Source organism: Phyllostomus hastatus, unplaced genomic scaffold, assembly GCF_019186645.2.
Source record: "Phyllostomus hastatus isolate PE091 unplaced genomic scaffold, TTU_PhHast_1.1 phas_scaffold_129, whole genome shotgun sequence".
NCBI lineage: Eukaryota > Metazoa > Chordata > Mammalia > Chiroptera > Phyllostomidae > Phyllostomus > Phyllostomus hastatus.
In genome coordinates this window covers 8,837,201-8,860,662 of record NW_025334009.1, presented here as the reverse complement: position 1 = coordinate 8,860,662, position 23,462 = coordinate 8,837,201, and the positions used below count along the sequence as shown (strand labels likewise).

Here is a 23,462-nt window from a genome sequence, read left to right as displayed (position 1 = left end):
ATTTTGGCGGAGACCAGCTGACCTTGCTTCCCCTTAGTTCCCCTTCACTAGGTGAGCAGAACATTTACACGCAGGGCTTTTTGACAGAAATGGTAACATTTAGTTAAAATGTACTAGTGAGATTCTCAACATATGGGGTGGGCTACATTCCTCAGTGTTTGATACATTTTTATCCTTCTCCTAATTGGCTTTTGTTCTGAATTTGAAACAAGCCTTTAATGTGTGTAATGTATTTGTGTTAGTCTTGACTCCCTTAAAACCATTTTAGGAAGCTGACAAATAATAAAATATCATTTAAAAAATATCATTAAAGAGTCATCGTATTAAAGAATTAATCAGGGGTTTCTTTGCGGGACTTCAGACCATTGAGCCCAGCCACAAATAGCATTCCTAATGGTGCTCCTTGAGAAGCAAAGTTTCGTCCTGCATTTACATCAATTAGATCGGCAAGTGTGAGAACAAGCTCTCTTCGGAAGCACACAGGCTTTGCCAGGGTGCCGTCTTTCAGCGGGACCGCATCAGGGTTCGGAGGCTGTCTCGGGGCACGGGGCCGGGCTCCGGCCTCCACCTGCAGCACCCTGTTCTGCCCACACGGCCAACTTCTGCCACCAGGGCTCTGCAGGGGTTCCTGAGAGAGGGGCAGGGTGCGCCGCCGCCAGGGTCGGGCCTCGCAGGTGGGCTTGGACGGCCCCTGGCCACAGGCCGCCTGGGTGGCTCTGGGACTCATCAGCCCCCGAGGAACTTTGAGTCAGAAGCGTGTCTGTGTTCTCTGAACCCTGCTCTTGGGTGAGCATGGACAAAGGGGCAAATCAGGCTGAAACTATGATGAACTGACACTTTGTTACTGTAATTAGACCTGGAATGAATCAGATTTCATAAATCCTGTATTAGTCAGGGCTCTCCACAGAAATAGAACCAATAAGATACATATACAGCCCTGGCTGAGTGGCTCACTTGGTTGAAACATGGTCCTGTACACCAAAAGGCTGCAGGTTCGATTCCTGGTCAGGGCGCATACCTAGGGGGCGTGTTTGATCCCTGGTCAGGGTATATGTGGGAGGCAACTGATCGATGTTTCCCTCTCACATTGATGTTTTTCTCCCTCCTCCCCACCCCATCTCTCTTTTTCTCAAATCAATAAACATATCCTTGGGTGGGGATTAAAAATATATACATGTATGTACACACATGTGTATACATATACATGTATGATGTTTATTATAAGGACTGACACACGGTTATGGAGGTGGACAAGTCCCGAGATCTGCAGGCAGCAAGCGGGGGGAGGCTCAGGACAGCTGAGGCGTGGGTCCAGGCCAAAGGCCAGCAGGCTTGCAGCCTCGGAAGAGCCAGTTTCAGCTCGAGTCCAAAGACAGGAAAAAGCTGACTCGGGCTGGAAGGCAGTCGGGCAGGAGGACTCCTGTCTTACTTGTGGGAACATCAGCCTCTTTATTCGATTCAGACCTTCGACTGATTGGGCGAGGCCCACCCATGCCAGGGAGGGCAACCTGCTTTGCTCAGTTGATCGGTATAGTTGTTAATCATTGGAAAACACTCTCACAGAAACAGCCCCCCGAATAATGTTTGACGAATGTCTGGGCACCCCGTGGCCCTGTCAGGTTGACAGCTAAAACGAGCCGCCACCCGTGCTCACAGAGGCTGACCCTGACCTGAGCGGTTGCTCCGTGCCCGGCTGGCTCCCAAACACTGCTGTGGGGACTCATGTTGTCCTCAGCGCAGCCCTGCCGGACGGCTGCCGCCGTCACCCACACTGTAAGGAGGCGTAGAGGGAAGCGGTCCTGCCGTGGGAAACCCGGGTCCTCGGGGTTTGGACCCAGCAGGGTCACGTTCTGACCTTATTCACGTTAACCTCCCCCATTCTGGGTTTTCCTTTTTTTAAATAATTTCATTTCACTGGGGTTTTAAATGACGAAAATAGCACGTGCAAGTGGTAAAACTTGAAATCGTACCCGAGTGTAGTCGACGAAGAATCACTCCACCATTCTGCAGCTTTAAAAAACCATCCCAGGAAGGTTGGGTGCACATAATTCCTTTTCTAAAAAACACGAGCGGGACCGTATCGTATACCCCGATGTGCATTAAAAATGATTTCACAATGATTGCAGTATTGCCTTATTCTGTAAAAGATCTGCTCAGTCTCCCCCTGTGGGGCTGTATCATGATCACCTTTCATTTATTTAAACCAAAAGCTATAATTTATTTTTTAAATAAGAAACATTTTTTAGTTTTTCCTTTATGGATCTGAAGTTAATAATAGATAACTAGCCCTCCTCAACACATCGTGTTATAAGAACCCATGTAACACCTTATGCTGTAATGTACAGGAGAAACTAGAGTAAGAGGATGGAACCAGGTATCTGTTGTAGCTGGGTGGCTGTGGCCGTGGCTGTGGCCTCACTGGGTCGCACAATGAGCAGCCCCTGCAGGCAGAATTCCCATGAAGGTGGCAGCTGCAAAGGCTACAGTTGTACTTGGCCACTCACGGTGCAAGAAAGTGCCACTGTTTTTGGCAGGTTCCCTCCTGAAGGATGCTGTCGGCTGTTTCCACTTTCTGCTTTTTAACGGTGCCTTAAGGAACCGTCTGGCATGTGTATCTCTTGGGTCACCTACCCCGCACGTCCCTAAGCTGACAGGGGACGTGCATGCAGGGCGTGGGACGTGTATCACAGCCCTGCCCCTCCAGAGAGCCTGCGTCTCGTGAGTGTCTAGCCACCAACACGGGGGAGTGGCAGTTTCTGGCAGTTTCTTGCCAAAGTTGGGTATTATCAGTCCTGTTCATCTTGGTAGATCAGATAGTGATGAAAAATGGTATTTCATCTGGATGCGTCTGTGCCTCCTTTCTGTCATGTTTCAGTTTCTGCAAACAGCCTGCCTTTTGTCTTTGCTTGTTTTTCTAGTGGGTTGTTGGCCTTTAAGAGTTATAATTGGGTTTCTATTGTGTGCACAGAGACAGGGTGTTGCCAGCCCTGAGACTCTTTTGTAATTCAAAAGAGAGAAAAATGCCTTAAAAATAGTTACACACATTTCTATGGAACTATGACTGCATTTGATATTCACAGGAGACGGACAGGGTGCTAAGAGAGTGTGTAAAGGGGATTTCTGAGTTGGCATTTCCAAGAAGGCTTCTGTGGGAAAGCAGTGTTTAAGCAGAAGTCTGAAGGGATATGTAGGAGTTCGCGTGGGGTTGGGAGGGAGGGAGAGAACACTCCTTCGAAGCGGTGGAACCAGCAGGAGCAAAGGCCCTGGGGTAGGAAGATATACTGATCATGATAACAGTGGCTGACACCGACAGAGCACTTGCTCTGCGCCAGACACCGTCCTGAATGCCTTTTACATGTAACCTTGTTTAATTCTCACGTCTTAGTTGTGTATTGCCTTGTAACAAATTTCCCCAAACGTTGGCAGCTAAAAACATCAAACATTCGTCTCTGTGGAGTAGAGTCTGGCAGTTCCTCAGAGCTTATACCTGGTTACTGTGTGCCCTGCCCGTTCTGCTCCCAGTTTTGTGCCCAAGAAATGAAGACGTAAGTCCACACAAAACCTTGCATGCCAGTGTTCCAAGCAGTATCCGTCGTAAGTGCCAAAAGGTAGAAGCAGCCCAAATACCCAGCAGTTGGTGCATAGATAAACGAAGTGTGGTCTGTTCATACCCTGGAGTATTGACCGGTCGTTTGCAAATACAGAAAGGGCTGCAAGGAATGTCTTCGTTCCCACACCCTCGTGCAAATATGAGATGAATGCCCTTGTGAGAATTTCTAGAGGGGGGACTTGAGCTGTGATGGATGTGGCCAGAGAGGTTGTGCTTCTTGTTTTGTTTGGGAAATGTGGGGCAGAGCCCTGGGCACTAGCCAACACCTCGCTCTTTGCCGGCCGAGCCGCAGAACACAGCCGCGCATCTGGTCTCGGTTTGTGTTTCTCTCAGGATGTGGGTGTGGAGCATGTTGGGGTGTTTCCTAGAGGGATTTTTTTTTTTCTGTGACTTGAGATAAATGTTTCGGAACAGCGTCTATTTTTAGCTCCTGGAGTAGTTACCTCCATACATCTAAATAAGATAATGATTATGTATACTTTCGTTACCAGCTGTAGAGAGAGGCTCACGGCCGTGCCTCTCCGCACTGCTGTGGAGATTAAGTCAGTTGTTGGGACGCGCAGAGCACTGAGCGTGCCGTCGGCGCACAGTCCGGGCTCACCCACCAGCTTTTTCTCGGACACTGTGGCCTGTCTCTCTCTTCCTATCATGGGGCTGTCTGTCTGTGTACTACCCACCCACCTACCCACCCACCTACCTACCCACCCGCCCGTCATCTCGCTGCCCGCCTCTTTGTCCGTCTGTCGCACTGTCATCTTCCCTCTGTATTTGGCCTGCAGGAAATCCTGGGATTCCCGCCGGCTGGGCTAGTCGGTGGAGGGTGGAGGGGGTGGGGGAGGGGTAGCGGCTGGCATAGTGGCTTTAAGGTCGCCCTTCAGGTCCCCAGTTTACAGGCCACCCCCCCCCTTGTCTTTCTTTTCTTGTGGTCACCGAGCTTGGGCCCCGAGGCCCCTCCTCCACATGCTGGGACGAGGCTTACTCTCTTCTTTCCTCTGTCCACACTCCCTCCTGTGTCTCAGAGATGTGCTCGCCTTTCACTCGCCCAGGGCTCTCTCCTTCCCCCACCCCTTCGCTTCTTTTCTGTCCTCTGGGCTGGGAGGCTGGGTCCCCTTTGTCAGAGACGGCCCAGCTGGTTCCGCTGGGAGCAGCAGGGCTACGGGGCAGCCGTGGGCATGGGCGTGGCCTTAAAAAAGAAGTCTGGTCTCCGAAGTTGCTGGGGAGGCAGAATTTGTCACTCTGTTGTCTCCTGGGAACCAAGGATTTATTGTGGGAGGGACCAAGTGACATATTTTTGTGAAAATACTTCGGAAAGTCTGAAGCTCTGGAGGAAGCCCAGCAGAACCTTCTGCGATGATGAAAACGCTCTTGGTCAGTTGACAACTGGTCTTCGTAGACCTGCAGCGGCCGAGCTGTGCTTCCCCAACAATCACTGGCTGACCGGAGCAGGGACTGGAATCTCCGCACCGTGTGTAAAAGGGACTTGAAAGATGCTTCCCACCATACTGTTGAGTATTGGTCTCAGAAACGTTTTGAGCGGTTGAAGTTCATGCTCAAACCATTCTCTTTCTCTTCCGTGCACTTCTTTTTGTTCGACAGCCAGGTTGTTGGGGGGTGCGGGTGTGTCCTCTTGCTTTGGCTTCTAGGAAGCTTATTGCCTTGGGTGTTCACGGAGTAGCTGTTCTGGAAAAACTCTGTCCTTTGCCAACTCCCGCCTCCCTCCCTCTAATAAACTTGCGAGTTCTTCTTTCAGGCTTATTCCCGTGGCTCTGTTGAGATTGTATTGCACGTACGCGGGGTTAAAGAGGAAGGAAGTGGGTGTCGGCTCGCTGTGCTTTCTCGGGGTGACGTGGACGTGCTCCTGGGGGAAGTCTCCCCTCCCGCCACATTTCAGCCCGCACAGACCTTCAGTGTGGCTTCCCAGGGTTTGGGGACCGGGAGCTCTGGGTGTGACTCAGGCCGTAGCACTGACAGTGTGGCCCTGGGCAAGTCCTCTGGTCTCTGAACCTGTTTCTCCGTCTCTAAAATGGGCATGCCAGGAGCCTCAGGGTGGCCGTTGGCCCCGGGCGTGGGAACTCCTACTAAGTGCCCGGTGCAGAGGTGCACGGAAGGAGTTCCATTGTTATTACAGTACTAGCTCTTCTTACTGATGGCTCCACTTAGCTCCCAATTTCTGCCAAGCTGCCCCCAGCCAGCCCAGTTTACAGTGGGATCTCCTGGTACAGAACTCGCCCATCAGCCCCACCTGGCACATGGCTGGCTGGGAGCTTGGGTTTTGTTTGAATTGCAGAGTGAGGAGCCGCGCTTGGTGTCACCCACTGGGCGCACCCTGTGCCTCATCTAAGCAGGGACTCCCACGTGTTTCCTGATGTCCCAGACTCTGTCCTGGAGAGCACAATGAACAGAGCCGTGTGGACAGGCCGTCCGTCGGCGGAGTGCCCGGGAGGCCTGCGGGGTCTGACTCCGAGCTGCTGTCACATCGGGAAACGGACCCTGCACCAGGGGCCAGCGGGCATTTTGCTCCCAGAGAAGTATCTCAGAGAACTCTTTTTTTTTTTAATTGCCACCCAAGGATAGGTTATTGATTTGAGAGAGAGAGGAAGGTAGAGAGAAAGACAGAGAAACATGGATTGGTTGCCTCCCGTATGTGCCCCACTGGGGATCGAACCCACAACTTTTTGTCGTGAGTGGGATGACGCTCCAGCCAGCGGAGCCACCCGGCCAGGGCTCAGAGAACTTGTATTTTCAGTTTTCCTCTCCTTCCTTCTTTTCTTTTCCTTCCTCTCTTTCTTACCCGCTTCTTCCCCCTCCTTCCCTCCTCTCTTTCTTTCTCCTTCCCCTTCTCTTCCCTCCTCCTCGGTACCCATTTCCCCTCTCTTCTTCCTTCTCCCCCCTCCTCCCCTCCCACTTCTCCTTTCCCTGCTCCTTTCCTTCCCCACCTCAGTGGGAAACAGCTTCCTTTTCCCCCTTAAGAAAAGGTGTCCACCAGGGTGGATCTAGGCTGGCAAAGACCTCGGGAGCTTGGCCACAGCGAACCAGCGCTTCCAGGTGAAGTCACCAGGCCGTCAGGCCGTGCTGGCTGGCGGGTGCTCCCTGGAGCTTTGCCAGCACACAGACGGTGTGAGCTCGGCCTGTGGTCCGCTGGCCCTCTCCCCCTGGTGTCAGGCTGAGGGGCACCCTCTCATCTCTGATGCACACCCTGCGACGATGAAGGGGCTTCACGCTGCTAGTATGGGATACGCCGGTTAGCTAGAAGCAGCAAGACAAGTAAAGGTGTCAGCAGACAGACATCCTGGACGAGCTTGCAGGTGAGGGAGCGGAAGAGGGAAAGGACTCAGTGTTGCGGTCAGGTTGGCGTGCAGTAGGTCTCTGAGTTCTCAGATGGAGTTTTTGTTGGGGGGGCAGGAAGGAAGCCAAGTGGGAGGCCTGATGACGGCTGACGTCTGGACGTCTTCAGGTGGGAGCCGGACCTCTGGGAGGCAAAGAGAGTGAGGGAGCAAGAACACGCAGAGAACCAGCCAGCTCCCCTTCCGGGCGCCTGGAAGGCAGGTTCACCCTCGTTTACTGCCCTGCCGGCGGGCTGCTTCAGACCTTGTCCAGCCAGTTTCACTCCCCCTCCTGCCCGCCCCGCCCCCACCCGGGACGGTGTAGGAGACCCAGTGCTGAGCACGGCGGACCCCGGGATGGGGCTCCCTATCAGCCCCCCCGAGCTCCGTGAGTTCCCCCGGGGCCTCTGGGAGCCCGGCTGCAGCGCACAGGGAGGCGACAGCTGGTTTCATCCAGCACTGGGTTGTGTCCTGTGGGCGGCAGGAAAGTCCCGTGGAGGGAAGTTAAAGCAAAGGGCTGTGGGATTTACACTGGATGGGAAGGGTGTGTTTGTTAGACAGAAACTGTGGAGGGATCAAGGAGTGGGGGTCATGGTCAGGCGGCAGGGGGCACCTGAGGTTCAGATTTCAGAGGCGGCCCGGGTGTCCCTGGCAGAGGTGGACCGTGAGGTCCCAGGGTTGAGAGGTCGGGGAGTTGGCTGGCGTCGAGCTCAGAGGTGGCGATGATGCCGGGCAGCCTGGCGGACGGCGAGCCTGATGCCACAGGTGGAGGGACGTGGACACGTGGACATGTGGACATAAATGAGGCAGCGTGAGCCTCAAGGGTTTTTGAAGGCGGGTGGAAGAAAACCAGCCGGGGCAGCGGGAGAATGCGGACGCTGCAGCCCCGAGTGAGCCAGCTCAGAGCAGGACTAGCGTCTCCGTGTTCCAGAAAGGCTGCCGCAGCCCTGGCTGGGTTTTGGTCTCTTTGCTGGAACAGGTGGGTGGGCCAAACGGAGCCCCCTCAGTAGGAGACAGGGAAGGCCTTGCTTCCTGATGATTGGCAAGATGATGGGAGGCTCAGCCTGTGGTCGTGGGGGCCGTGACGTTCCTTCTCTTCTCTCCATGGGAATTCTGTTCCCAGTCCCAACCCAGCCTGTTTTCTGATAAACAGAATTATACTTTTTTTTTTTTTCTGTGTGGATCAAAGCTCTTAACAGAGAATTCAGGTGCAGGTTTGAATTCCCTTGCTCAGTGTGACTCCACCCCTGTCCCTCCCTAGCCGTGAATGGAAATGGGGAGGGGCAGATCTGAGCTTGCGGAAGGGCCTGCAAACCCTCCGGAGTCTGCTCTCCTTCCTTTGCCTGCACTAGGAAGGAGGGAGTGGGCCTGTCCAGGTGCGAGTGCAGCACCACCTAGTGGACAGGGGAAGCACTAGCAACAGGAGTGGTAGCCTTGACCTTGAGACCAGATACCTGCAGCTCCCTGGATCTGCCACTTTTGAAAGGGACGGAGGGATTGTCCAGACAGCCTGACAGGTAAGGTAGGCAACCTTCATTGTGTAGACAGAACAAAATAAACCTCTCCCCACCAACCCCACCTTTTCTCCGCCTCGATTCATCTTCCTTTATTTTATTGTACCCCGTCTGCTCTGGGCTGGAGCTGATTCTAGCTGTTCTTGGACTCGAGCATGTATGAGAGCGTGGCTGTGTCTTCCTGGTTCAGACTCCTCAGGACACCCCGATGGTGGTGTCAGGTCAGCCCCACACGGTGAACTGGACTCTTCCACTTATCCGTGCTTGTATATCTTCCACGGTTTTAAACTGGGTGCGTAGCAGTCAGGTTTGCTGTAAAAACACTGGGTGACAGATGACTCCCAGATGCACATTTATTCCCCGATCGTGGTCGTAGGTCATCTGAGGACGGCCTGGGCTTCGCTGCAGCCTGCTCCTCGCGTCTGTCATTGGAGGGTTGGGGCTAAGGGGGCAGCAGCTGTCACAGGCCACCCTCACCTGGCAGGGGACCAGAGGACAGGCTCAGCCACACAGAAGGCCGCTGGGTAGACGCGCAGTGAGCTCTGTCCACTCACAGTTCACTGGCCAGAGTGAGTGCGGCGGCCTGGCTCCAAGTTGCAGAGTTGTGAAATGGAGTTTCATTCGCGGTGAACCGTGGGAGGGGTGGGCAGCGAAGGGAAAATTGTGAACCGGACACACAGCCTGGAGTTTAGAGGACCCTCAGGTGACTAGGGAGTGGCCTGGGAGGGCGGCGGTGCACAGGCAGCCTCAGCGACCTCCACCTTCGTTGCTCATTCTCTCAGCCCCGCTGGGGCGGGCGTGGGGAGGGAAGGAAGGACTCAGAATCCTGTGGCCTGGAGCGGGGATTGCCAGAGAATCCCCGTAGGGGGCCAGAGTGCAGTTGTTTTAGGTTTTCGGGTCCCACAACTGTTCATTCCCACTGCTGTAGCTGAGAGCAGCCGCCGCCAACACCTGTAGGAGCGGTTCCCATAGCACTGTGTTTCTCGAAGCAGGCAGAGGCGGGGCCTCACTGCGGGCCACAGTATGCGACCTTCTGGCGAGACCTCCCAGGCCTGATCTGTATCAGGACATCGACTTAACAATTTCTCTTTTAATAAGAGAGAAATACCCCTTTTCAGTTGGGAAGCCAAAAAAAAAATATTCCAAGGCTTTGGGCAGGTCCAGTAGTGCCCCACCCACGCAGCGTGGTTCAGCTGTGAACAGTTCTGTAAGCGTGGGATTCCCAGCACAGCCAGAGCTACTGTTCCTGAGGTCTCATTTTGCTTATTAACGCGCTCTCAGTAGAAATGTCTGAGAAAGGTATCACAGGCCCCTGGGGCCTTCCCGACAGTGAACGGGGAGGGCCTGGGCTGTGTGTGTTTCTGCTCTCAGAGGTGTGGTCAACTTCCTGACCCAAGTGAGCATGCCCAGTGGCCCTGCTTTCAGATCCCTTGCGATTGCTTGTGTGTGTGTGTGTGTGTGTGTGAGTGTGTATGAGACAGCTTCCTTGAGATATTATTCACATACCACGTGATTCACCCATATAAATGGTCTTTAGTGTGTCCCTAGGGTTGTACAGTCATCACTACAATCAATTTTGGGGCACTTTCATCACCCCAAAAAGAAACTCTAGATTCTTTAGCTGTCACCCCCAGTCTGCTCCCACACCCACCCCTCAGCGTGGCTGCATTTTTAATAAGCTTTCAAAAAGTCAACTCTTCCTACTAAAAGTCAAGGGTTTCTACTGCCCTTGTTATTTTTTTTTAAGATTTTATTTATTTATTTTCTAGAGGGGGGAGGAGAGGGAGAGAGGGAGAAACATTAATCGGATGCCTCCTGCATGTGCTCTGACTGGGGCCGAACCTGTAACCCAGGCATGTATGTGCCCTGACCGGGAATCGAACCGGCGAACTTTCGCTTTGGGGAATGACACTCAGCCTTCTGATATACACCTGTCAGGGCTGCCCTTGTTTTTCTGGACTCACAGCTCACCCTCGCCTTGGAGAGCACGCCAGGGGATCTTCTCGAGTGACCATCGTGCTGTTGAAGTGTGTGCCTAATAGACACTTGCGTTGCCTCTGACACCTGTATATCATGATCACATCTCCTGATACAACAACTTTTAACGTTTGCCCTTTATTACAGCTCGATGTTTTCTCACTTGGATTTGTTGTAGGAAGCCACCCTGTGTAAGTCTCCACGTTTTGTTTTGTTTTTTTAAAGATTTTATTTATTTATTTATTTATTTTTTAGAGAGGGAAGGGAGAGAGAAAGAGAGAGATAGAGTAGAGAGAGAGAGAGAAACATCAATGTGTGGTTGCTAGGAGCCATGGCCTGCAACCCAGGCATGTGCCCTGACTGGGAATCGAACCTGTGATACCTGGTTCACAGCCCGAGCTCAATCCACTGAGCTACGCCAGCCAGGGCCAGTCTCCACGTTTTGATCGTATGCCTGCGTAGGTCAGAGACCTGGCCCAGGTGATGGGGAATCGCTTCCCTCTCAGGTCTCCTTCCTGCCGTCTGTGTTAACTGTTGATTCTCATCGGGCTGTAGTCATTTTTCTGGATGGGTTTGAAGTCTTTTAATATCCACGTGATCTCACTTGATGTTCTGAAAAAGTCAGCATTGTTCATTTATAAACAGAATTTCCTGTTCAGGAAGTCATTTCAATGAACAATAAGATGGTTATTGGGTGGTGGAGGCACAGTGGGTATTATGGTTTCACAAAATTTTGTTCTGTTGATAAAATTACGTTTTCCTGATTTGGCACTTAGCTCTTTATCTCGGGGTTCACCCCTTGACACTAACTGCCATCACTGCCCCCTCCTGAGAGCTGACTTTGGGGAGAAGAGGACAGACAGGTGGAAGGGTGTGGGTGCTGACCCCTGCTGGCCAGCTGCTCGTGCCTTCCAGGGTCTAACTGTAAATATTGGGTGTGTTTTTGGAAAATAGAAAGCAGTGTAGATGTCAAAAGTCAATGATTTGAAAACAGGAGACTGGATCTGAACCCCCAGATCAGAGCAACAGGACCCAAGAAATTGGAGGGAGATTGGTGAGGGGAGGTGCTAGTAACTTTTCCTGTTTTCGCTATGGATGATGAGAGAAATACAGATTTACCTCCTAGGAATAATTTAAAGGCTACTTCCTGTATCAGTGAGAATCAGGTTTGGCTGCACAGAGCAGTGGCTTCACTTCACAGGATTGATTTTTCTCTCACATAAAAGTTCAGAGGGGTCCCTGCAATGCTGGTGCAGCCCTGCTATCCTCAGGATCCCAGGCTCCTCCCGTCCTTCCATTCCACCATACTAGCTGTGATTTTTCATCCGTAAGGTCACCTTTATGGTCTAAAAAGGCTGCTGAAGCTCCAGCCATTGTGTTTAAGTTCCAGGCTGCAGGAAGGCAGCCTTTTGGAAAGCCTCACATACTACTATTGCTATCTCATTGGCCAGAACTTAGCCCCATGCTCACACCTTGCTGCAGAAATGTAATCTCCCCGTGGGGCTTAGGGCTTTGATGCTAAGAAAAGTGGAGGAGTATGAATAGTGGGAAAACGTTAGCAGTATGTGCCATGCCGCCTGGACCAGAATTAAGGATCTGACGCGGAGCTTCCAAATCAGCATTTCCTCTTCTATCATATTATGTCCCACTCCAGAAAATGATGGTTTTGCACAGCAGGAGGGCTAAATGATGGGAGCTCGGAGCTGGAGACCACTCTCCATTCCCAGCCCTGTCTAGGGAAGCTCTGTCCTAGACCGCTAGGAAAAAAGGGGTCTGTTGGCGCTTAGTCTATGAAACAAAAGGCCGCTGAGCAAGGAACCTCAGGAAGGTGGAACCACCGGTCGGTGGGACCGAAGTAAGATCAGCCGCAGCTGACGGTACTATGAGGTTCCTGTGTGAAGACAGGGTCTCTGAAGGCGTCAGAAGGTGAAGCCATGTGCTGTGTTTATGGAAGTCTCCACGCCAAGTGCTCAAGACAGCGAAGCTGGAAGTAGGAGGAGAACTTAGAGAAAGGAGCGTTGTTACGAGGAGGAACTATTTCATTAGTGGCAACCACCATTCTCCGTTCTGTCTGTGAGCTTGACGATTGTAGGGACCTTGTGTAAGTGGAGTTATGCAGTGTCCGTCCTTTGGTGCCTGCCTTATTTCACCTAGCTGCAGTATGTGTCAAAATTTCCTTCCTCTGTGGGGCTGAGTGATATTCCACTGCATGTATGTACTACATTTTGTTATCCATTCATCCATCGGGGGACACTTGGGTTGCTTCTAGCTTTGGCCGCTGTGGACAATGCTGTTCTGAACAAGGGTGCACTTCTTTTGGATGGACGGACGCCCAGAACGGAACTGCTGGGTCATGAGGGAATTCTGTGTCTCTCGCCTTGTGAGGAACCTGGTAATGGCACACGTTTTCACTTTATCAGATGCATCATGAGCACACTCGTGTGTTTTGCCATGAGAGTTTCTGGAGTCCTTTCTCAGATCTAAGCCCACGGGTGAGGTTACTGGTGGGGGGGCCCTGACCAATTTTGCGTTTCCAGAAATGCTGTCACGCCGCTCCCTCCCAGTGCCCTCCCAGTGCCGTCCCAGTGGTGAGCAGTCCCTCAGTTACAGTCACCCTGACCCCGGCTATCTTCACGTAAAAACAATTTCCCCTGGTAATTTTATAATGTCATGGTAGATAATGGACACTTGAAAGAGAAATTATCAAGAGAACTGGAAAACCAAAGTGTTCTTAAAAATTTATCTCCTACTGAAACAACTTCAAAGAAACACACACACTTCCTGTTTTTTTGAGCATTTTTCTGGAGGTTTAACTCTGGGCTGGATGTGTATATGTTCATTTTCCCTTTTAAGAGAAACGTCTGTATAGTTCTAGCTGCGTGAGTATTGCAATGCTCCCCGTCGCTGATGTAGTACCGCCCACTTTTGTAGATTGACATGCCTAGCCCCTGGGGTCACCAAAACCCTGACCTGGGTTTGGACTTCGGGAGCCTCTGAAGCAGGGTCCTTCCGTCTTTGCTTCGCCCTGCCTCGCAGTGCCTGCTCTGTTGCACAACACACTGGCGTGTCCCCATGTGCTCTGCCATGTTCGATTGCACAATCGTGCACGTTAGCCTGTCGCGGGAGACCCTGCTCCAAAAGGGACCGCTGGGCGGCGGAGCGGCTCCCCAGCTCCCCTCCCGGTGCGCACCGTGGGAGCTGCTGTTCATGTGTGAGTACACCACGGCTCCGAACCTGACACCCTGACTCCGTGGAATCGGACCCGTGGCCTCGTTGGCCCCTTTTCTTAGAAAGAGTCGCCTCTGGTGGCAACCAAGGCCACGGCCGTTCCAGAGAACTCCCCAGTGTCGGCTTCGGTTTCTGCCTCTGAAGTGCAGTTTCGTTGGCCTCTTCTCTCCTGTTCCACGCTAGTTTCTCCGCTCTGCCTTCCCTCTCCGGGAGATACCCTCCCCCACCCCTTTATGGCTCACCACAAGGGAACGGTCCTTGCCAGGGGGAGGGGGAGGCAGAACAGGAAGAGAAGAGTGTGCCTTTCCTAGGGGGGCTGGAGTATAAGCTGGGGGGTGGCACCTGAGGAGCTGAGCTAAGGGGTGGACATGGGACAGGAGGGACTTGGAGGGACTTGGAGGTCCTCTCGTCTGTTCCTGCCCCTGCTTGGCAGAGAAACCTCGCCCCGAGTCCCCGTCCCGAAACTTCGCAGGACTGCTGCAGGTTCCCCTCAGGGAGGGGGTTGGGGGGGCTGGGAGAGGCCGGGCTGGGCTGTGAGCCCGCACCAGCTCTGCGGGGAGTCAGAAGTCTCAGGTGGAAGTCGGGAGAGGGCAGATGTGAGGGGGCAGCTGCCGGGGAGACCACCTCACTCTTTCCTACATGTAATGTTGAGCCACCTGCTTTACTTACCGATTTTTTTTAAATTAAGGCAAATTGGGTTCATTAAAGTCTAAGGGGCAAACCGCCACTTCTCAGGTCAGTGTGCAAGTGCCCCTCAGAGGACTGAATGTAACAGCCAGCTCCTGGGTCCCACCTGAGTGGATCCTGGGTTCGGGGGTCTGGGGCGGAGGCTCTTAGAGCAACCAGGGTTTGCAGTGCCCTGGAGCCTGCGTGAGGTCACCACCCCGACGTCACTACCATCACCCCATGCTCTATCCTCAGGAGGGTCCTCAGCTCTGCTGAAAGCCCTACAGTTTAGTGCAGGGAGGAGAAATGCCTTCTTGGAGGTTCCTTCCCTTACAGGGTCCTCGCAAGGGGCCAGAGATGGTGGGAGTGGGCCGTGTGAATTCGGGTTGAGGGGGAGCAGGCACGGGTGGGGTCCGGCCCAGCCAGTTGCTGGTGGAGTGAGTGACTCGGGCTGCTCCCTGGATCTCTGGGACCTTGGCTTCCTCGCCTGTAACACGCTTTCCCAATCCTCGCCCTGCTCTGCCGGCTGGTTGGTGAGAATGATGAAATGCAGGGATCGATTCAGGTGCTTTGCGTTGTCCAGCAAATGTTTACTGGGCACTTGGGCTACCAGGCGGGGTGCTGGGTATGCAGTGGGGGAGGAGGCAGTGAGTGCTGGGCAGGGGCGTGGCCTGTTGCCTCCGGAGACACCTCGCCCCAACCAGTGTGGTGGGCTGAGGAGCGGCTGTGCACCTGTCTCGGGCCTGTGGCTGGTGGCCCTGTGACATTTGCCCACCCGCCCAGCCTCTCCACGCACAGAGTCCTCTTCCATTAAATGAGGTGGTCGAGCCAGTCCTTTTTAGCTCTAATGGTCCCTTTGTGCTTTGTGAAATCATTTTTGTGGGGTAGAGAGTATTTATTTACCCCGCGTTCCCTGAAGATGCTTAGGTAAGGCTCTTAAAGGATGTGACTTTATGATAGGGAAGAATTTTCTAGAAGGACGTCTGTCGGACACCAGTTACAAAGTATCATGTGTCTCCAGCGGCAGCGTGGTCTGCGTGTGAGTCTTTGAGCCTGTGCCCTTTCTTCTTAATAATTTCAAAAAAAGGAATTGCTTCCAAGTCTGTACAGAATGGTTTGCGTGTGGCCGAGTAGGAGGCGGGTCTCGTCCTGGGACGTCTTTAAACCTTCAGATCTGTGGGTTTGCAGTCACTGCTGGGTGCAGCGGGTGAGGAGGGCGGCCCCCTGCCTCCCCCCAGAACTTCTCAGGCACAGACCATGGTCTGGCCCCTCACCCACCACCCTTGTGGCCAAGCGCAAGCTTGCTGGGCAAAGACATGGCATCGGGATTGGGTGGGGAAGAAAAAAGAGGAAAATGCTGGGCTTTGGAATATGGCTAGTTTGGGTGAGCTACGGTTCCTTTTGCTGTTCTTTGATTGTCACCTTTAGTGGAGTCTAGAACCTTCTGCTGAGGCCCAGAGAGAACCACCAGGATGGGAAATCCCAGCGTGCACACTGGAGGCATGTGTGTTTGCTCTGGCCCTCGGGTGTTTACAGAATTCTACCTTAGTGTCCAACATCTAAAAAATTGGAGGATCTCATGTAGAAATGCTGATTCCTGGCCTCTTGGAGGAAGTTGACACATGGAGGGCCACAGGGCTCCCTGTGGGTGCCCCCGACACAGCCCTCGGTCTGGCTGCTCAGAGGCGTTCAGGGTAGAGAGAGAGCTTTTCTTTTCTTTTTTTTTTTATTTTTATTTTAATCATTGTTCAAATACAGTTTTCTCCTTTTTACTCCCAGTCCAGCCCCCCCACCCCTCCCCACTTCCCTCTCATTACCACCCTCCCCCTAGTTTTTGACCATGTGTCCTTTAAGTTTGTTCCCGTGAACCCTTCCCAATGTCCCCTGAAATTCCCTCTACTGAGAGAGAGCTTTTCTACAACCTGACCCCTTTCTTCTACAGATGAAGAAACTGAGTCCCAGACAGGCCAAGATGTGACTTGTTGGGGTGACAGGGCCAGGTTGGGTCCCCTTCTCCCAAGTCCTGGGACAGTGCTCTTGCTACTACACCCAGGACCGCACACCTGGCAGCAGGTGGCGGCAGGTGGCAGCAGGTGGCAGCAGGTGGCAGCAGGTGGCAGCAGGTGGTGGTGTGGTGCTGCCTGGTCTCACGTTCTGTCTCCTTCTTTCCTCTGTGCCCTTCATGTCTGCTGTCTTCCCCTGACTTTGCCAGAGCTTTCTCTCACTAACTTTTTCTTCTTCTTTTTTTTTTTAAAGATTTTATTTATTTATTTTTTTAGAGAGGGAAGGGAAGGAGAAAGAGAGAGAAACATCAATGATGTGTGGTTGCTGGGGGTCATGGCCTGCAACCCAGGCATGTGCCCTGACTGGGAATCGAACCTGCAACACTTTGGTTTGCAGCCCGAGCTCAATCCACTGAGCTATGCCAGCCAGGGCGGTCACTAACTTTTTCTTACTGTCTAGCACTGTGCGTGCTCTTGCACGCGCTTGCTCTCTCTCTCTCTCACTCTTCCCTTTCCCCTGCTGTTTTCCCCAGAATCTCCCGGGGCCTGGGTGGGCGTTCAGGACGCTGTCCTCCGAGACAGCCCTTCTGCCCTGCTCCCTGGCAGCTGCGCAGCCCTCTGCTCTCCGGGCCCAGGGCCCTCCGGCTCCGGCCCGCAGACCGCAAGCCCGGAAACCCCCATGGAGCTACACCCCCACCCCATCTGGGGGATGGCCACCTCTCGGAGTGTGCAACACGGTGGCCGGGGATCTGTGTTTTTACCTGAGAGTCTCTGATTTTTAAATGTCGGACAGTAATTTAGAGCAGCCACTTCTGCTGTCAAATGTAAACCTTGTCCTGGACACCTGGAAACTTTCATGAAGCTGGCATGTCACCAAGGCATCAGTGTAAATCATGAGATGGGGGCGCCCAGTGCAAATCATGAGATGGGGGTGCCCTTCTTCCAGCCCCTCTCTGGGGGTGAGGGTCCAGTTCATGTCAGGCATAGAGCGGACACCGCCACACTTACGGCCTCAGACCCAGCGGACACGGAGCAGGCTCCAGCGCCCTCTCCCACCTCCCGGGAAGCCTTAAAGGAAGCTCTTGTCCTGGGTGGGGGAGGGCCCGCTCTAATCCTCACGCCTCAGAGGAAACCTGGGAAGGGCGAAGAGACCCACTGTGTTCCTCCCGAAGCAGCGCTGTAAGAATGCCGGGCCTTGGGTCAGATGGCCTTTTGCTGAGTGGCTGAGGGGACTGTCACTTTCCTGCCTGACTTGCTTCCAACCAGGACCTGGGATGATTTTGATAGGGGCCCGAAAAGCCCTGGACACTAGATAACTCCACCCCTCCCACCCCTGCTACCCCACCCCTGCTGAAGGCCGGTGTGTGTCCATCCTGAGTGGGCAGGGTGTCGGCAGACCAGACCCCTCAGCCGTTGCTGGTTTTTCCTTCCCCGTGTTCCATCACTCACCCAGCACTCACTGACACAGTTGCCCTGCACAGGGCTCAGCCCTGGGCCGGAAGTGCAGGTGGGTAATTCAGAGCTCCTTCCCCTGCGGGGCGCACGGCGAGTGGAGAAGAGACTGTGGATAACACTGATAACGCTGTAATGAAACACGCTGTGTACTAAATCCGTAGCCAGAGGGCAGAGGGTGAGGGCAGCTTGAAATACAGGCTGACATTTGAGTGATATTTTGAGAGGGAGGCTGCTGAGCACTGAAGGGCGTTCTCGGCAGCGAGCACAGCTGGTGTAAAAACCAAGATTTCTGCAGAAGTGTGTTTGGAGAGCGGTGGGGAGCTGGTGTGGCCTAACAGAAGAGGTGCTGGAGAAAGTAGCGAAGGCAGAGCTGGCCACGAAAGGCTGTTGGGTATTGGCCTGGCTGCGTTAACAGACGCTGAAATAATAGTGGCTTCCATAAGCTAGATGCTTCTTTCTCTCTTAACAGGCCAAGTGGAAGATAGCCCAGGAGTGCTCTGCCCCACCAGGTTGTCCCAGGCACCCAGGGTCGCTCTAGTCATCCCCTGGGTGTCACCTTTACTTGTACAATTAACCTGGCTCCAGGACCAAACCCATCTCCATAATCCCGCAATTGGAAAGGGCATGACTCCTAGGTCTTTACATCCTGTAAACCAGGCCTGAGAACGTATCTTGCTGCAAGGAATGCTGGGAAATGTAGTTTTTAGCTAGGGTGGCCATGTGCCCAGCCACACCTTGGGGGTTCCATTATCAAAAGGGAGAAGCAGACATTGGATATTGGGAAACCTCTGTCCCAGTAGCCTCTGTGCCAGGAAGAAGGTGTGGGCTGAATCATGGAATACTTTATAGGGAGCCGGGAGTTTCCTAAAGCAAGGCAGTACTGGGGTTTAAAAGGTGTCCTTTGAGTCACCTTTGTATACACCTCTGTATGCAACGCAGTTTACAGATCATGTATGGCAGAAATGTACACTTGCAATCGATGTAATTTTTTAACCAATATCACCCCCCCAATAAATTTAATTTAAAAAAAAAAAAAAGGTGGAGTTTGACAGATGGGGCCAGCAGCCAGCCAGCACCACGGGGCGGTTGCAGTGCCTGGGGGAGGGCGGGTGCTGAGGCCAAGACCACCCTGACTGCCTGGGTGAGCCTGGCCTTTCTGATGGCGGGGCAGGCTGGGGGGTCAGGGGGTTCCAGGCTGTCGTTGCCACAGATCTGTCAGAGCCAGGAGCCTGCCGGGATCCAGTGCAATCAGAAGGCTGATGCCCTTCATTCGGGACTTACCCGAGAACACATTGCTTTGATAGCTTGTTAGTAATGTGAGTTGGGGCTGTGGGGAAATGATGACCGCCAGGAGATCTTTTCTTCCAGGTTGGGCCACCTGGGCCCTTTCACACCATGAACTTGAGTGAGCTCCAGGAGAGGGAGCGGCAGGCTGTCCTTCTCAGGCCCTCCCTGGTCCTTCGTGGCTCTGCAGACAGGTCGCTTCAGTTCGTGGCTCTGCTCCCTGTGCTCTGGAAGGAAAAACCAGCCCAGCACCTCCCTCCACTGTCCGTGTGTGGAAGTGAACATCCTCACTGTACTCGTGGAATCTACCTGTCTAGAGCAGACACTTCCAGCTCAGAATGTCCTGGGAGTTCCCCAGCATTTCTAGTGTGCCTGCCTAGGAGATGGGCAGCAGATGGCAGCTGAGCTTTCTCATACAGGATCTGTCACTTATTTAGCTGTGTGACCTTGACCACCAAGATATTCCCCAGTCCGGCCCTGGCTGGGTAGCTCTGTTGGTTAGAGCATTGTCCCAATACACCAAGGTTGTAGGTTCAATCCGTGGTCAGAGCACATACAAGAATCAACCAATGATTGCACACATAAGTGGGATGACCAGTCAACGTTTTTCTCTCTTGCCACTCTACCTGCCCCCTACTGCCCTCTCTTTAGAAGGTAGTTGTAATCAATTTTTAAAAAAACATATTCCACAGTCCCTGTGAATCTTGCTTCCTCATCTATAAAATTACACAAATATCTACGTCTCAGGCCGCTGGGAGGGTCAGCGAACCCTCTGAAGGTACCTGGCGTGGTGTTTGGTTTGGGGACAAGACTCCTGGGGAATTCTTGAAGGCTTTCATACTCTGTTTACCCAACCTCGGGCCTCAGTGTGCCTTCTCCAGGAACCGATTGTAATGTCCCCCTCTACAGGAGGTCCCGGGGCTTCCGGCCCAGCAGCCAAGGGCAAGCAGAGCGCCCGGAGCGGTCTCTGCGACCCTTTCCTGTGCCCTAATTCTCTGGGTCTTCCAGGAAGCTGAAAACGTGGCTTGTGTTTACATGGCTGGTCATGTTATTGAAAAAAATCAAATAAACAGAGTTTGTTTATTTTTTTAAAGGCTCTTTGGCATAGCCTCACCTTTTGATACTTTATCTCACTGGCCATCATATGCTTCAAGGAAAACGATATCCCTTGGGCACAAGGACCCACACTGTAAATAAGTCGACCTTCAGCCCTGGAAATGTGGACAGGCAGGTCAAGTCTCAGCGTGTGAGCAGCTGCCAGCATGCACACAAGTGACACGTTATTCTTAGAAGGGGTATATACGTGTATGTCTTTGGGCCCCGTTGCCTTCTCCACCACCACATAGCAGTGACACCAGAAGATTCCAGCGTTGTGTGGGTGCGTCATGCAGGAGTGTGTTGGTCTGCTGCTCGTTCTAGGACTGTTGGGAACCGCCCTGCCTGGTATCAGAAGCTGTAACCCCCACCAAGGCTAAGGCTGAGGGAATGACCTTGGACTGTAAGCCAGAAAGGAGACAAAAGCTTATCTTCCTGGCAGGAGCACCGCTTCTGCTCCTTTTACTTCACCCTGCCTGGCCCCCAGTGCTTGGTCGGTTAGCCAATGACGGGTAAGATTCCCCAAGGGGGGAACGACCTAAGACAGGCACAGTCATGTGGGAGGCCCCCAAGGAAGGACTTTGAGGGCTACAGCAAGAGGGGTGATGGACCCTTGCCCCTCGGCTTTGACAAAGCCTGAGTCCTCATTGTCTGCGAGAACTTTCCTACTCTCTTGGCTGCCTTACTTCCCTTGCTCCACCTAAGTCTGAAACAATGACAGAGGGTGGTGCAGCCCTGTGCTGAAAAGGGCGGGTTCCCCGGTGATCAGGCCTAAGAAAGAATGCATAAAATCCTGTGAAACCTGCTTTGTTTAGAATGCTCTCAATGAACTGATAAGGGTCCAAGCAAGAAGTAAGTTTGTTCCTCAAAGTTTTACGACTCTTTAGCTATCTGACCCTGACTCAAAATAGGCCCTCAGACTTCCTTGTTATCTATTGTTTGATCCTTACTTCCTGGCAATGATTAACAAGCTTTGCCTGAATTCCTGTGTAAAGGAACCCAATAAAAGCCTGATGGAGGGGCAGGGAGAACGGGGCTCTTTTCACTAGAAAGAGTGGTCGTACTGTCCCTATTTCCCCACAGGACCTGGTTGTCTCTGTGTATGTTTTTCTCGTGTTTCGACAAGCCATCCACAGCATTCCTCGGTCACTGCAGGCCAGTGCTCGTGTCATAGGACGAGCCGGCACTGTCTTCTACAGGGCAGATTGGGTTTAGCAGAGAGGTGCCGCTGGCCGGGCATCAGCCTTCCTTGACCCCGTGTGCCCTCAGTCAGGTGGCAGCCCTTTTCTCGCTCTGAGGCCTCTCCCCGAGGTGAGCTTTGTGGGAACTTCCACTTGCGTGCCTGAGAGGGAGCAACTTAATGATGGGTCCCTCCTGAACCTTTCGGGTGGTGTCTGTGGTTAGTGGGAGATGGGAAGGAATGGGAGACACCTTCTGTGTTGAGGTAGGGCTGTGGGCTCTGGCCGAGCGGAGGACATAGTTCTGTTGGGACCAGACCTTGCGGAGTGGCAGAGCTGGCCGAAATGCCAGGTGCATGTACCGCGACGTTCCCCACGTGAGGCAGAAGATCTGCATGAGGAGCTCCCCTAAAGCTCTCAGTAAAGCTCTGAATGTCTTCACTTTCTACTCTGTTCCTCAGCTCTGGACAAACCACACTGACCTCCTTAATCAAAGCTTCCTTCTACCAAGAAGCTGTGCGCATTGAACTGGGTGAGAAGGTCGTGTGGGATGATAGGAGGTCGGTGCGGGGAGCCTCCAGGTGACTCCAGGTGACCCTTGCCCAAAGGGAGACAATTGGTCTCTTCACCTGTGATTCCATATATTTTTTGGCCTGTCTGTGGGCGTCTTACTGAACACGAACGAGGTAGGGATTTGGTAAGTCTTTGGATAGCTGTTCTGGGCCCAGGTGCCCGCACAGTCTACCTGTGTGTGAGCGGCTCTGCTGCCTTCTTTGTCTGGGCTCAAGCCAAGACAGGAGCAAGGGGACTGGTCCTCCCTGTTGTGCCCGTTTTGGTGTCCCAGGTCCTTCCTGCCCCCACCCCACCCGCCGCCAGCCTGGAGCACTCTGGGACTTACCCACGCTTTGCACTGTCATTTCCTCTGTGTGCTTAGGGCTCAACCTTTGTTCTTCAGTTGGGTGCCAACTTCCATCTTTGAGATACACCCCATAATTTGGACCTCTTGTCAGCGTCTTCTCCTTATTTTCCCTTGCTGTTGGGTTTTATTTATCTTGAGAGTGATTTCCCCTCCCCCCGCCTTCTTACACTTGGGAGAGGGACAGGAGACTGAACTGTCCTCCACTCGGATCCGCCATCTTTTTTCCTGCTCCAAAGCAACAACGGGTGCAGCCACCTTCTTAAGACTTGACCCCCGTTGTATTCTTACTTCTTGAATGGTATTTCTTATTGAAGGCTCACTCAGCTCTTCTCTCTGGTCCAGCTCTGTGCACTGTAGGCACCTTGGTTTCTATGGGCCGACCAAACCTCTGCTACTCACACAGGACATTTACCGTCCTAGGTCCCAGATACTTTCCGTGACGTGGGCCGATACAGTGATTGACATCAGAATTAGCTTACAGATGCCCATTAGCACTTATTTAACTCATTCTTCCTGGGGGTAGGGGAGTTGTGTAAGACTGGTTCTTGTCCTGGGAGCACTTGCCCTATTGCCAGTGTGTGCAATTTAGTTAAAAGGCCAGCTTCACTTTGCTTCGTATGGATTGAGTCACCTCCCTGGGCATCACCGTGCAGCCACTGCTCACAGTCTGGGCCAGAGACTCGAAGTGCACGGGGGTGGGTTGAGGACAGCCGTGTGTGGAGTGTGGTGGTGTGAGATGCTGAGTGTGGCAATGCAATGAATGTGAGACGTTTGCCATCTCACAGGGAGATGAGTCAGATGCTGAAACACCCCAAAGACAGATCTTTCAAGCGAAGTTCTGACAAAATGCTATGTGTGTATGGGGGCCCCTTGGTATCCACGGGGGATTGGTTCCCAGATCCCCGCAGACACCAAAATCTACAGATGCTCAAGTCCCTTACTTATTTGCATATAACCTGTGCCCATTTCCCCTTATGCTTTAAATCATCTCTAGATTACTTACAATATCTAATACAGTATAAGTACTGTGTAGGTAGTTGTTCTACTCTACTGCTTAGGGAATGATGACAAGGAAAAAAGCCTGTGCCTGTTCAGTACCGATGCAGCCATCGTAGGCCTCACTGCAGAGTACGCGTCAGCAACAGGGTGACTCCCCTGCCCCCATATTTTTCCCTATGCTTGGCTGACTCCGCAGACGCAGAACCTGTGG

General features: G+C 52.9%; 1 protein-coding gene across 6 annotated transcripts in view; it reads left to right on the top strand.

Moving 5' to 3' along the window:
- TRAK1 (trafficking kinesin protein 1) overlaps positions 1 to 23,462 on the top strand; it is a 103,331-nt gene that overhangs the window by 5,589 nt on the left and 74,280 nt on the right. Inside the window, exon 1 of one of the 6 annotated variants that reach the window (XM_045856777.1) lies at positions 13,614 to 13,635. The exons of the other annotated variants lie outside the window; for them this stretch is intronic. Coding sequence (XP_045712733.1) covers positions 13,632 to 13,635 — 4 coding nt within the window. The 5' untranslated portion in view covers positions 13,614 to 13,631. Of the gene's footprint in view, positions 1 to 13,613; positions 13,636 to 23,462 lie in introns of those variants that run through there. 6 annotated transcript variants of the gene reach the window in all.